The sequence below is a fragment of the Sinocyclocheilus grahami genome, unplaced genomic scaffold (assembly GCF_001515645.1).
Source record: "Sinocyclocheilus grahami isolate Dianchi unplaced genomic scaffold, SAMN03320097.WGS_v1.1 scaffold194.1, whole genome shotgun sequence".
Lineage (NCBI taxonomy): Eukaryota > Metazoa > Chordata > Actinopteri > Cypriniformes > Cyprinidae > Sinocyclocheilus > Sinocyclocheilus grahami.
In genome coordinates this window covers 235,090-247,880 of record NW_015505373.1, presented here as the reverse complement: position 1 = coordinate 247,880, position 12,791 = coordinate 235,090, and the positions used below count along the sequence as shown (strand labels likewise).

The following is a 12,791-nucleotide window of genomic DNA, read 5'->3' as shown; positions in this document are numbered from 1 at the left end:
ACCAAATTCTAAAGATGGCCACGCACTTGTTTCTTCAACGCATAAGGTCTATACTGGAGATGTTTACACATTCTGAGTTGCCTATAAAAGACTGATAAGCTGTTTGTCACTTCAGATGTCGCTGACCAGGGCTGGAGTGAGGCCTATTTTCAGCCCGGGAGTTTAATGCACAAGACCATTCCCTTATGTTTTAACAAGAATAAACAGATAAATAACAAATGAGTATTTAATGTATTTTTCTTAAAAAAGAAAAATCAAACACCTATGGACAATTAAAAATGTTTTCCTGTGTGTGAGAGAATACTTCAAGTTAGTTCAAGTTAATACTTTTATTAAAGTTAATACTTTAATACATTTAAGTATTAAACATTAATACTTTAATGGTTTTATTTGCATTTACATTTTTAATTAATACACAAAAATCTAATCAATTAAAAGAAAGGTAAAATCTGTCTACTGAGGCTTTTATTTGTAGTGTTTTAAGACCTTAAAGGGGTCATATGATGCGATTTCAGTTTTTCCTTTCTCTTTGGAGTGTTACAAGCTCTTGGTGCATAAAGAAGATCTGTAAAGTTGCAAAGACTAAAGTCTCAAATCCAAAGAGATATTCTTTATAAAAGTTAAGAGTCAACCACGCCTACCTAAAACGGCTCGTTCTAACATGACCCCACATGTCTACGTCACGATCTGGGAAGATTTGCATAACGCCGCTCAAATGTTCACGCAAAGAAAGGCGGCGTAACTTTTATTCTCGCTGTAGTATTGCTGCCGCCGCCGCCATGTTGTGAAGACATTGTGTGTTTCGTTGTGAAAGTGAAACTACTTTGTTTGGCCTTCCAAAAGAGGACACAACTAGAACTCAGTGGTTAAGTTGTATTTACAACACTGTTCCAGAACAGTTTAACCCAAATATTCAGATGTGTGCAGTGCATTTTATGGAGGACTGTTTCCTGATCCTGGTAGAGTAGACTACAATGCAGGCTGTTCTGACTCACAGACTGTAAGTACGTTTTTTTATATTTAAAGAATTTGCAGTGCAGAGTAGCGCTTGTTGTTTGTCATTTCTCCGATCACAAATGCAGACATGGTTTTATGTTTAGATGAGCGTGTGCTTAGAATAAACAGACGATATCGTTTGCTGATGTGGACGCTAATATCGCTATGTTTATAGTTATCTTTATAGTTATCGTTCTTGGGGTGAACGTGGCTTAAATTACTAAATTTTTTTTATTATCTAGTGGATTTTTTTTTTATTGATAGACAATGACAAAATTTTTTGAGAAAATGGAAATGTACAGTGGCTAATTATCACTGAACATGAATAATTCTTGGTACATAGTGTTTGCATTTTTGTAGCCTGTTTGTAAAAACAGCCAATCTCTATAGTTCATGTTACATAAGTACATCCTGAATAATCCTAATGAACTACACAGTTTTTAGTGTGTCCTTATTGTATAGTCATTTTTGGGACATCTTCACTGCTATTATGACACATAATATGCGTAACATGATCAATGTAAAAATAAAAATTACATATATACACACACAAGATATGTATAAGAAGCCATGTGTTATTTCTGCATTCTTTTTTTTTTTTGACATCTTTAATCAGTTTTAACAGTCAATGTACAGTACAATGCACTTTCCTGAGAAAAATAAAGATAAAAAAATTCATCAGAAGATCCTCAAAACATTGGGTTACAAATTGCTCCATATGGACTTACCTGATTGAAGGATGTTTCTTTCAGAGTTTGTGGCCCTCTCTCCATCATGGCATGTAGGGGCTCCAGGACAGCAAACATCCCCTTGACATTCCTCTCTCCAAAGTACAGACGTGACGCCTCCTCCAGCCCCTCGTGCCACATTTCATGCCACAGAATAGCCACCCTGATCAGCTCCTCACTTACCTAAACACAGACAGAAGCAGTGACCATGTGATGCATCTACTTGGATTCATTTCTCTTTTGGCCGATGTTTTGGATCATAATTGACCCTTGGCTAAGCCCCGCCTTAAAAAAATCCCTTACCAATGCTGCTACTGTACCTTAGTGACTGGTAGGTGTTATTGTCAATATGTTATCAGACAAGCTTTTGCTTCTTTTGGGTGTTTTTGTATTTCTATAAAGTCTTATTCTCAGAAGGATCTGTGAGTTTGATTGGTTTTAAACAGTAATTTTAAAGAAAATACTTTTAATCAATGATTAAGTGTGTTTTGTTATGTCATATAAGGACAAAAAAAAAAACGATCGCGATTTCTTTGATCAATTTTGCGATTTCGATTTTAATCACAATTTTGACATACACAGACATGCTTTACAGTCATAAATGCATTCAGTGTGAATTTGAAACATATTTCCAAAAGAAAACCAATTAGAGCTTTATCAAAAGCTGTAACATGTCTCTAGAACAGACATAAGGCAAAATAATCACTAAGTAAAGGTGTAACAAAATGCCTCTAGAATAGACATATGGCAGAAAAAAAAATTTTATCCTGTGTCCAGGGATTTTTTTTGAAATGCATTGGTCATAGAGCTCTTTGTGGCGTTGCCTCAGATGTTGAACTAGATTTGCGAGTAAGTTCACACGTACTCTGTTTGCAGTGCGTATACAGTATGTGTATGCGGTGCAGAAGCAGCACGGACTCATTTTGCTTTCGCACAGGGTGCGTTTGCAGTCCGCTCCTGATCCGCGGCTGTTTACCACAAACACAACATTTATTCATTATTTTGATTTTAAATCCAAACATTGTTTCTGAAAATGCTTTTTCATTGTGATTCTCTTTTATTACAGCACAGTAATACAATCTTTCATAGACATATTCACGTTTAAACTCAATAAATATATTTGTTTAACTACCACCACGAGTGCCATCTATAATTGTCTTGTTTATCTAAAAGTACACTTTTCCTTGTTTTAAATCTAGCCAAAAAGCCATGTGTTGACTGTGAAACAGTAGACTTTAATTATAGGCATTTATGGTGTAATTACTAAATGTCCGTGAACGCTCTGATCCGTTAACATGGGCGTGGAAAAAATACGCACCACAGATGGAGTGTGTGAACCTGGCGTTACGTTTGTATATCCGCCCGGTCTGTACTGTTCTTGTGCTCCATTTAGGATTATACAGGTCTGCATTCTGATTGGTTCGGATAGCATACTGCGGGAGGTCGGGGGCGCGGAAAATCGTGCTACAAAAAGCGATTTAGAAATCACACACACTCAAATCGCGATTTTATGACGATTTCGATTAATCGCACAGCCCTATTTAAAATACAGTAAAACATTATTGCCAGTGCACTTTTAATACAGTGTGTATGCACACGTTTAGTTCAGTTCTCTTGGGTCTTTTGGTACAGACCAAAAAAGAAAATTACCGTATTGACCCGAATATAAGACGATGTTTTTTTCTTGGATATACATCTGAAAAAACGCGGTCGTCTTATATTCAGGGTCTAGACTTTGACATGTCAATAATACACCCACAACAATAGGTGGCGCCAAATACGCATAAAACGAGTGTGCCATGAAATACGTAAATGCTGTTGTAAAGATCGCAACCAAACTCCCTTTGTGATTTTGAAACGTAAGACAGTACCCAGATTTGAAGACTACAGTAAGATTTAACTTCTACTGTTAATAAAATTTTGGTAGACTACTATTAGATGGATAGCCTAAATGTCCTAATTCAGATGGGCAACCTGTTTTTTTTTTTTTTTTAATGGTATATGAAAAAAGTGAATATTTTTTAAATGTGATTGTTGGTACAGTTTACTAGTTTTTACCATACTTTCAAAACAAAAATTAAAATAGGAAAAATATGCAATATGAAAATAATTGAAGACAAAATGTGTTTTACTGAGAAAAAACAAGATTTGGTTTTTAAAAAGGCTTTTTCCAAAAGGTACATATGGAAAAAGGGGGGTCGTCTTATAATCAGGGTCGTCTTATATTCGGGCCAATACGGTATACATTTAGTCCTGGTTTGCTTAGCATTAACACTGTCATTTGTCATACTGTCAGCTGTACACACAAATGGAGATCTGCTGCAAAGAAATGGTGATTCAGACACCTGACTGTAATGGGTTTTGGTTTGTTTAGATGTCTTTGGTCCATGTTGTGTTCATATATCAGGCAAACACACCCTGAAAAGGTGGGTCTTGGTTCACTTTTTTGACATGCACTATGGTTTGGATGGAAGTGTTCACACTTATTCAAAGAACCGCACTAATAAAAGCAATCACTCCAAAGCAAAGCAAACCTGACAAGTGTGAACCCACTCACAGATACACAAGGTACCCAGAGAGGAAACGTGCATTACTTTTTTCTTTTATAAATCTCGCTTTATTCCCCAATGAACATCATTAACCCGTCATTATGACCTCATTCACAGAAAATCACTGTTTATTGAAATCTCCAGTTTATTCTTATTGCACGTTCTGTAAAGCTTGTCTGAGCTAGCAAAAGCAACTTAGTCAAGGGTCAGTTTCTTCAGTGACCATAAATTAAAATGGCCAATGTGTACCTAATAAAGCATTTATTTTTCAGACAGTCAAACTGAGTGTGTACTCATACCATAATGGCTTGCTGGACCAGCGTGTTGCAGTGTTCACACATGTTCTTCAAGATCTTGTTGGCTGCGTTGTGGCGGGCAGTGGTGGTGGATTTGGAGGCCACAGTCAGAGGATAAATCAAAGCCTTTAAGAATGCAAACACAAATCAAGGAAACACAGGTTATGATTCACAGACACAACAAGTCTGGACACACCTAGTCATTTTTTGTCATAACTAGTCATCACATTTTAGAATAATAGTGAAGTCATCGAAACTGAAATAACACAAATGGTCATATGGGTGTAATATTTGTAGGTTACAGATTAACTCTACAGACTCATTGTGTCAATGTCATGAGGTATTCTGATTATTTTTTATATTTTAAAACTGTATTGAAGGAATTCGCATCTGTGCTGGATACCTGTTACTACTTTTCCTTCACTAATTGGCTCTTACTCATCCTTCATCCATATTTTTTTTTTCAGCCCGAAATGTCAGTTTTATAATATATTCTTATTTTATGTTTGACTAATTTAACTAAAAACCAGAAGATGTGATTTGGAGACCATGTAGCACATTTCTGTCAGGACCACTATCGTCAAAGATGATTGACAATTAGCATACACTTTGGATTGGCGGTATGGTTCTGTTCTGGGCAAGAACACCCTGCGCATCCATGCAGCCTAGCATGGATGAGAGCAGGGAGAGCAGCGACAAACCCCCCAGGGTAAACAGAACAGAACCAACATAAATGTATTGCAGATATCGTTAAAGTTCAATAATGTTATGTACACATTTTAGAATTAGTCTGATTCAAAGGAGAATCAGAAGGCTGAATCCTGACTGACAGAGGAGGAGCTGGGGATGGAGGAGGGTAATTAGCTATTGAGCAATGCGAAAACTGCTGATAATACAGAGGGACCTTATATATGAATGCTTAGATAGGTGTCGTATTCCCATAGGTAGATGGGGATCAGCTGAGAGTCAGCTGATGCGAGCTTGACTAACGTGACCTGCCAGAACTAACGCTACGCAAGATGTTTGCGTAAATACTCTCTTTCTGTTTGTCACATATTTCACTACAAGATGCAATTGCAGGTCACGCCAAATAGTCCAAAATACAACCAGCAAAATCAGCTGTAGAACAGGTAGAGAGAGGCCAGGCGATCAGCAAACAGGATATGAGAGGCAAAATGAAGCAAAAAAAGAGGCAAAATGCAATAATCAATTTTTTTGGGCCACGTTCACCTTTAAACGTAGTGATAAATATGGTCTACATTTCTCAGTAAAGCTTACAACAGCAAGGAGCACTTTTTCACTGACCTGGACAAAGTTGTTAGGTTTGCTAAAAGCAACTTTGAAACTTTAGAGTTGCTGCAAAGAAACTTCAAAGTTTGATTCTATTTTGGTTTAATTTGTCTTTATTTTATATCTTTGTTACTGTAATTATTATTATATCTGGAGAGATGTCCTCTTTACACTCATGAATGTATATGGTCCAAATTATGATGACCCAGATTTTTTTTTCTAGGAAGGTATTTTCTCTTATTTACAATGTGTCTCAAACAAATGTTAAATGTGTTCTTGACCCCAATCTCTCCCTTGACTCTCTAAATCTCACTCAATAAATGCTTTGAAAGTATTCATTAATAATTCAAATGTGGTAGATATATGGAGACTTCTGCACCCAACCGAAAGAGATCATACATTTCACTCTCAAGTTCATAATGTATATACTTGCACTGCTAATCTGGTAGACAGCAATCTTATCTTTGATGTCTTAAATTCTCAAATTCATGACATACTGATTTTTGGGATCACACCTCTACTTCATTCAAAGTTACTCTTGATTAAATATCTCTTTTCCACCCCAAATGAAGGATGGACCCTAAACTTTATGAACAAATTAATTGATTTCATGGATTCACAACTGGAAATATTCTTTGAGAACAATGATAGGCCAGAGACAACCCAGCATTACTCTGGGAAACTATATAAAACACATTATAAGAGGTTGTGTAATTTCATATCAAGGGTCTATCAAGAGAAATAAATTATACAAAATGAAATTAATACATTTAGGGAAACAAATTCATAATTTAGATAATGAAAATGCAGTAAATCCTTCACTAGATAAACAAAGAAAATCCTACAGTTAAGGTTCAAAAACAATAAAACTGTCTCTCCTAAAATAAAATAATAATTTAAATTAATTAGACAAAAATACTATGAGTTATATAAATTACTTGCCAGACAACTGCAAAAAATGAAAAGTGAAAGGACAATCATAAAATAAAGACTAAATGAGGGACGCTAAAGATATAGATACGAGATAAGATAAGTCTAAAGACATATACTAACGTTTTAAGGAATTCTATTTGACGTTATATTCCACAGATCCTGGTTTGAAGCCACAAGCTATGAATAAGTTTAGGGGAAACAAAGAACAGTTACAGTATCTTTCATTTAGCTACTTCCCCCTCCACAAAAGCAATCAGGGAGGAATGGGAGCGAGAGGGAAGAGCGAAGTGGCATCTCTGAGGAGGTCTGGCAGAGTGGTTTGGAAGATATTGATAAACAATCCATCAATACTAGATTATGCCTCATTCAGTATGTATTAACTGTGGTTACAATTATTCATGAGACTGTACAATGCATTATAAAGTGTTTTACAATGCATAATTAATGCAATGAAACTTCTTTTATAATGCACTATACATAAAATCTTTAAGCAAAGTGTTGCCAGAAATTGCATAGATTATTTCCCCCTCCAATGTATCACCTCTTTATGATAAATGCAAATCAGATCTAGCTTAAGCTGATCAAGCTCATCATGAATTCCTCAAATATACAGTAGTCTGATAACAGCCAAGAAGCTGTTATTACTGTTGTGGAAAAGGACTGACTCTCCTACTGTTGAACTATGGCATGAGGAACTGGCATCTGGAACAAAGTAGGTACCTCTTGAAAGGCAGAATTGGACAGTTTGACAAGGCATGGGACTCTTTCATCCGTTACACTTCCAACAGACCAAGTTGTCGATTTTCACAATTTTTTTAATTAAGAGCATTTGAGATGATGTGATTGCCTTTATTATGGAGATGAACTTCCTATGTGCATTACTCTATTAATCTACACAAATGTTTTTTTTTAAATGTTTTATTAATGCAGATCATTACTCTGTTTTTTTTACATATACCTGGGGGTGGTAGCGGCCAATGTCAGTGAGTAGCTGGTGAATAAGACGTCCCACCAGTGCACGTGGGGTATCGATTCGAGCTATCAGTTGAGGAATCACCTGATTGAAAGGAAGAAGATAATACATGTTTTTTCTGTGTTTTCAAGTGAAATTCTGCTATGCACAGTTTGTAGCAATACCGTTATTTTCTTTAGTATAAAAAGTATGCAAACATCCTTAAATCAACATACATTTGTTTTGGAAGCTTAATTGTGTAAGATAATAAGACTTCATGAATTTACAGATCTAACTAAATCAAATCTGGTAAAACCACATGTGAAAATGTTTCCTGTCTGCTGCCAGCGAAAACAGATTTCAGATATTTAAATTGTGACTATTTCAGTTGGAATCGAGACCCTGCTTATGTATAGAGAGCTGGAAATGGTCTTACCTGTAACCATGTGTCTATCTGAATGGTCTTAATACCCTCGACTAGAGCTTCATTCACCTCGGGCCAGTGGCCATAATCAAACCACAAGGTCAGGACTCTAAATATAAAGGAACATATACACGATCATAAGCAATGTAAAGTTATTTGATGAACTTCACGTGAATCCAGTATACTTCAATTGATTTTTGTTTGCAAGGTGCTGTAAAGAAGAGGGTTACAAAAGAATTATGAAAAAAAAGTAAATTCAAAAGCATCTGTTATAGCATTTCTGGACATAGCATCTCATATCCTCATCATTCATGCTGGCAGTTATTAAACCATTTATCAAGAAACCACAACTTCATCCTCGTTGGCTAATTATACACCCATCTCAAATTGCCCATTTCTGTCTAAAGTTTTCTAGAAAAAGCTGTCTGCTCAAATGAGCTCTTTTTGCTGATAAATGGCATTTATGAAAACTTTAGAATTTAGACTCGATCATATGACGTAGACTGTTCTTGTCAGAGTTACAAATGCTTTTTTGTGCCCCAAGGCTCTATTATTTTGCTTGTACAGGAATTCTCCAGGAGATAATTAGAAAACACACAATAATCTTTTTATTGTTATGCTGATATTACTCGGCTCTCTATTGCTCCAGAACAGATTAAACTGTAAACTATTGCTTCAGGCCAGCTGTCACATGCGGAATCATGAGAGCATTGTGAAGCGATATGTGAGCATGTTGTGAAGCATGACATAAACACATTTTAAAACAAGATGACAGGCTCTAAACAGACTCCGAAATATACGTTAAATACAGAAATACAGCATTACTTTCGCCTAGATGACTAGGGCTCTTTTACCTCAGTGTGTCCTGTAAGTTATTTCCACGTGAGAGTGAGATAGATCTGAAAAATCCCTGCACTGCAGGCACGGTGTACAAAAGGAGAGTCTTGGACAAATCCTACAACATAGAAAACATAGAATTTAACCCTAAACACATAGAATTTAACCCTAACCCATGACTGTCAACATAAATAAAAATAATTTCATACGTAAATCCACATTATATCCTTCGCATGCATTTTTAAGCATGTTGCCTGTGTTAACTTCATGTTTTATTTGACTTCAAGATCTTAGGACTAATTGTCATTGCATTTGCTGTTTATTCTCCCAAATGTCTGTTGATCAAAATTATTTTACTTTCCGTGCAATTCTGGGGTTAAAACTGTTAAGAGAACCTTGTTAATAGCAACAGTCTGCAGATCTGTTCATATAGCAGCGTAAACACATCGGAAGATCAAAGATGCTAACTCTATTTTATTGTTGGCCAATTTTAAACTTGTTTACTTGTTTTAGACTTATTTACTTGTTTTAGAAAATTGTTTACATGTTGTTTGGAAATGCAGTAAAGGTGAATGCTGGTGAAGCTTCACACACAAGCTTCCAATAACACTTCAGTGTTGATGCCTGGCTTTGGTTTGTTGCTCACTTCATTGACTTTCTTCTGTCCGGGCGAGGGTACAGGACTGTGCTCTGTGCTGTCGGCCTCACTGTCACTGTTACTGGCTTCACTGTTGGCACTGGCACCGCTTGCGTGTCGTAGTTTCTTCTTCTCATCACGGCCCTGGTTCTGGTGCTTGTAGTGAAGCACAGCCTCAAAGTTCATTACTGCCCAAGCATGCCAGGCCTGCAGAAGAAATATGCTTCATCTCATTTTATGACAACACTGAAAACAACAGCACTTTAATGGAAATAAACAGGCACCTGCATAGAAACCTGCATAGAAACCTGCATAGAAACAGCAGCATGATAAATAATTAGTGGTGCGTTAATTAGCGCGTTAACGCAGGCGATTTCTTCTGTCCAGGGGAGGGTACAGGGCTGTGCTCTGTGCTGTCAGCCTCACTGTCACTGTTACTGGCTTCACTGTTGGCACTGGCACCGCTTGCGTGTCGTAGTTTCTTCTTCTCATCACGGCCCTGGTTCTGGTGCTTGTAGTGAAGCACAGCCTCAAAGTTCATTACTGCCCAAGCATGCCAGGCCTGCAGAGGAAATATGCTTCATCTCATTTTATGACAACACTGAAAACAACAGCACTTTAATGGAAATAAACAGGCACCTGCATAGAAACAGCAGCATGATAAATAATTAGTGGTGTCAAAATTAGCGCGTTAACGCAGGCGATTAATTTTTTCAGTTTAACTGAATTCACAATTAACGCAGGGGCGGGGTTAGGGTTGGCCACCCCACTCACAACTGCTGCTTCTGTAACTTTTTCTCTTGACAAGAAGTGCATTTATTCAGTCGCAGAACAACCGAGAACGGGAGACGTTTTAGACGCGCACTCCACTTCATCGCCAGGTGTGAGTCAAACGAGCGCGGAAACGGTACTGTGCTCGCAGCGCGTGCTCTTCAATTGCGCGCTCAAAGGCGCCGGCGCGCGCTGTAGCCTGTATCCTTTCATATCAAAGCGCGAAATAAACTACGTGCATGCAATGTCTTGGTCATTTAAGTCATGAAGTTACCAAAAGGCGATTAAAGCTGCCTTAAAACTGGCGCTGTAGCCTGTATCCTTTCATATCAAAGCATAAACTACGTGCATGCAATGTCTTGGTCATTTAAGTCATGAAGTTACCAAAAGGCGATTAAAGCTGCCTTAAAACTGTGCATGCATGTAATATATTTTATATGAGTCACATTTAAGAACATGTCATGTCTCTGAAAGGGTTCTGAAAACTGTCCTGGAGCAGCCCAGCACCGTCTCATCACTCATCTAACACACCCGAGACTTTAAGACCTGAAGTGGGTCAGAAAAGGTAAAAAGAGTTGAGAGAAAATATGATTAGTGTCAGATCCGCATCATGTTTGGCAGCGGCAGCTCTTAAAAGAAATAACAGCCAAAATAACCTAATAACCAGCTGCTGTGAAGTCTATTAATCAAAGGACAAAGAAAAAAAAAAGAGGAAAAATGAACTTTTATAGCTTTAAGGATTCACCTATATTTAATTTAGAATTTAGTGTTTGATAACTTCAATTTCATTTTCTGTATATTTCTGCTGAAGGGCACAGGTAAATATGACATTTATTATAATGGGTTTATGTGAAGATTGTTTTAAGTTCACTTAAATTAGAATAGAACTTAAGGCATTATAATGAATGCATAATGCATTATAAAAAAACTCTTCTTGAGTTGAAAAAAATGCTCAAGAATGGTAGAATCTAGTATGGTAGAATAAGTTGACGTACTTGCAAAGACACTTATAGTCAGTTTATCTGCTGGTTGACCATCAAAATAAAGTGTTACCAAATATTTACAGTAGCAGACATACTAATACTCTAATGACCACTAGTTGATATGTAGTTGCAGTGTCACTTATCAACAGCTGTTTAAAGGGTACCATCAAAATAATCAAACTGATATTACAATAAAAATAGTTCAAAGCAAATGTGTCATATTACACATTCATCTGATCTGATCTTATGGCTGTTTGAGAGAATTTTTTATTATTATTATTATTATTACTTATAAGTGGTCTTTGTCCACTTTAAGTAAAGTAGCATAAGAAAAATGGCAAGATATGAGACTTATAATACATTATAACTATGAGAAATATAATTCATTGTAAAAGTGGATGCAACGCGTTCATTGTGTTATAAATCATCATACTCTTAAAAGCTATAACCACAAATAAGTAAATATTATAATATATTAAAACTGTTCTTATGAATATTCATGAGATGATACAACATATTATAAGGTTTTTTATAATGCATTATGCATTCATCTTTTCTCAAAAAGAACTCAAAATGAAAGATCTTCAGAGGAATTACAGCTAAATGTTTCTGATTAAACTCACAGTCATCATCGAGTCTAACACAAGTTTTTATTTGATTTACACAGAACAAAAATTCAAGACTTTTTTTTAAAAGGTGAACTGGTTTTAATTTGCAAGACGTGAATGCAATGGTCAAACATGTTCATCTAAAGCATTTATATAGAAAAAAACAATGGTAAAGTAGCGCAATTAGATGGAAAAATGCATTGTGTGAGCAGCCCTTTACTCTGTTTGGAATAAACTTTTCACATTCAGATTTTTACTGTAAAGTAATTATAATCATTTTATCATCATTTAAGTGATGCTGATCAAATAAATAAAAAGTTTTGTTTCCATAGGATTTCCTTTGCATCATCTTGGTTCCACCTTTTTGCTGAAGACGTAACTCTCAAAAAACTTTATGTTGGGATCTTATTGTGAAAGTGAGTATACAAAAGTATTTCCAAAACATTAGATGTGCATGTGCCATTAGTCAAAGCCATCATCAAGGAGATAAGGAGACTGCCAAGAGACTTACATTAACAATAAAGGGGCTGCAGCAATATTCGGAAAACACTAGTCAATTGCTGCATATGACAACAATGTCCTGTTTTTTTCATATGACTGAGCTATGGGGTAGGGTGGCCAGACAAAAGTCATTACTCACAAAAAATATTTTGTGATATTGTGAAACAAATTGAACTTTTGGGTCACCAATGTTGTGCTTGACACAAACGAGACTGTTTATCACCCCCCCCCCCCCACCCCTCTGATGATCCAGGGGGGTCGTTCATCCTTTAGGGCGGCTTTTCTG

The 12,791-nt window shown here is 36.4% G+C and overlaps 1 protein-coding gene across 1 annotated transcript in view; it reads right to left on the bottom strand.

Moving 5' to 3' along the window:
• LOC107594963 (serine/threonine-protein kinase mTOR-like) overlaps positions 1-12,791 on the bottom strand; it is a 139,001-nt gene that overhangs the window by 16,586 nt on the left and 109,624 nt on the right. Inside the window, exons 39-44 of the mRNA XM_016285202.1 lie at positions 9,652-9,849; positions 9,023-9,123; positions 8,181-8,277; positions 7,751-7,849; positions 4,573-4,695; positions 1,725-1,907 (exon numbers count right to left, since the gene is read on the bottom strand). Of these exons, the coding sequence (XP_016140688.1) occupies positions 1,725-1,907; positions 4,573-4,695; positions 7,751-7,849; positions 8,181-8,277; positions 9,023-9,123; positions 9,652-9,849 (801 nt within the window). The remainder of the gene's footprint in view (positions 1-1,724; positions 1,908-4,572; positions 4,696-7,750; positions 7,850-8,180; positions 8,278-9,022; positions 9,124-9,651; positions 9,850-12,791) is intronic.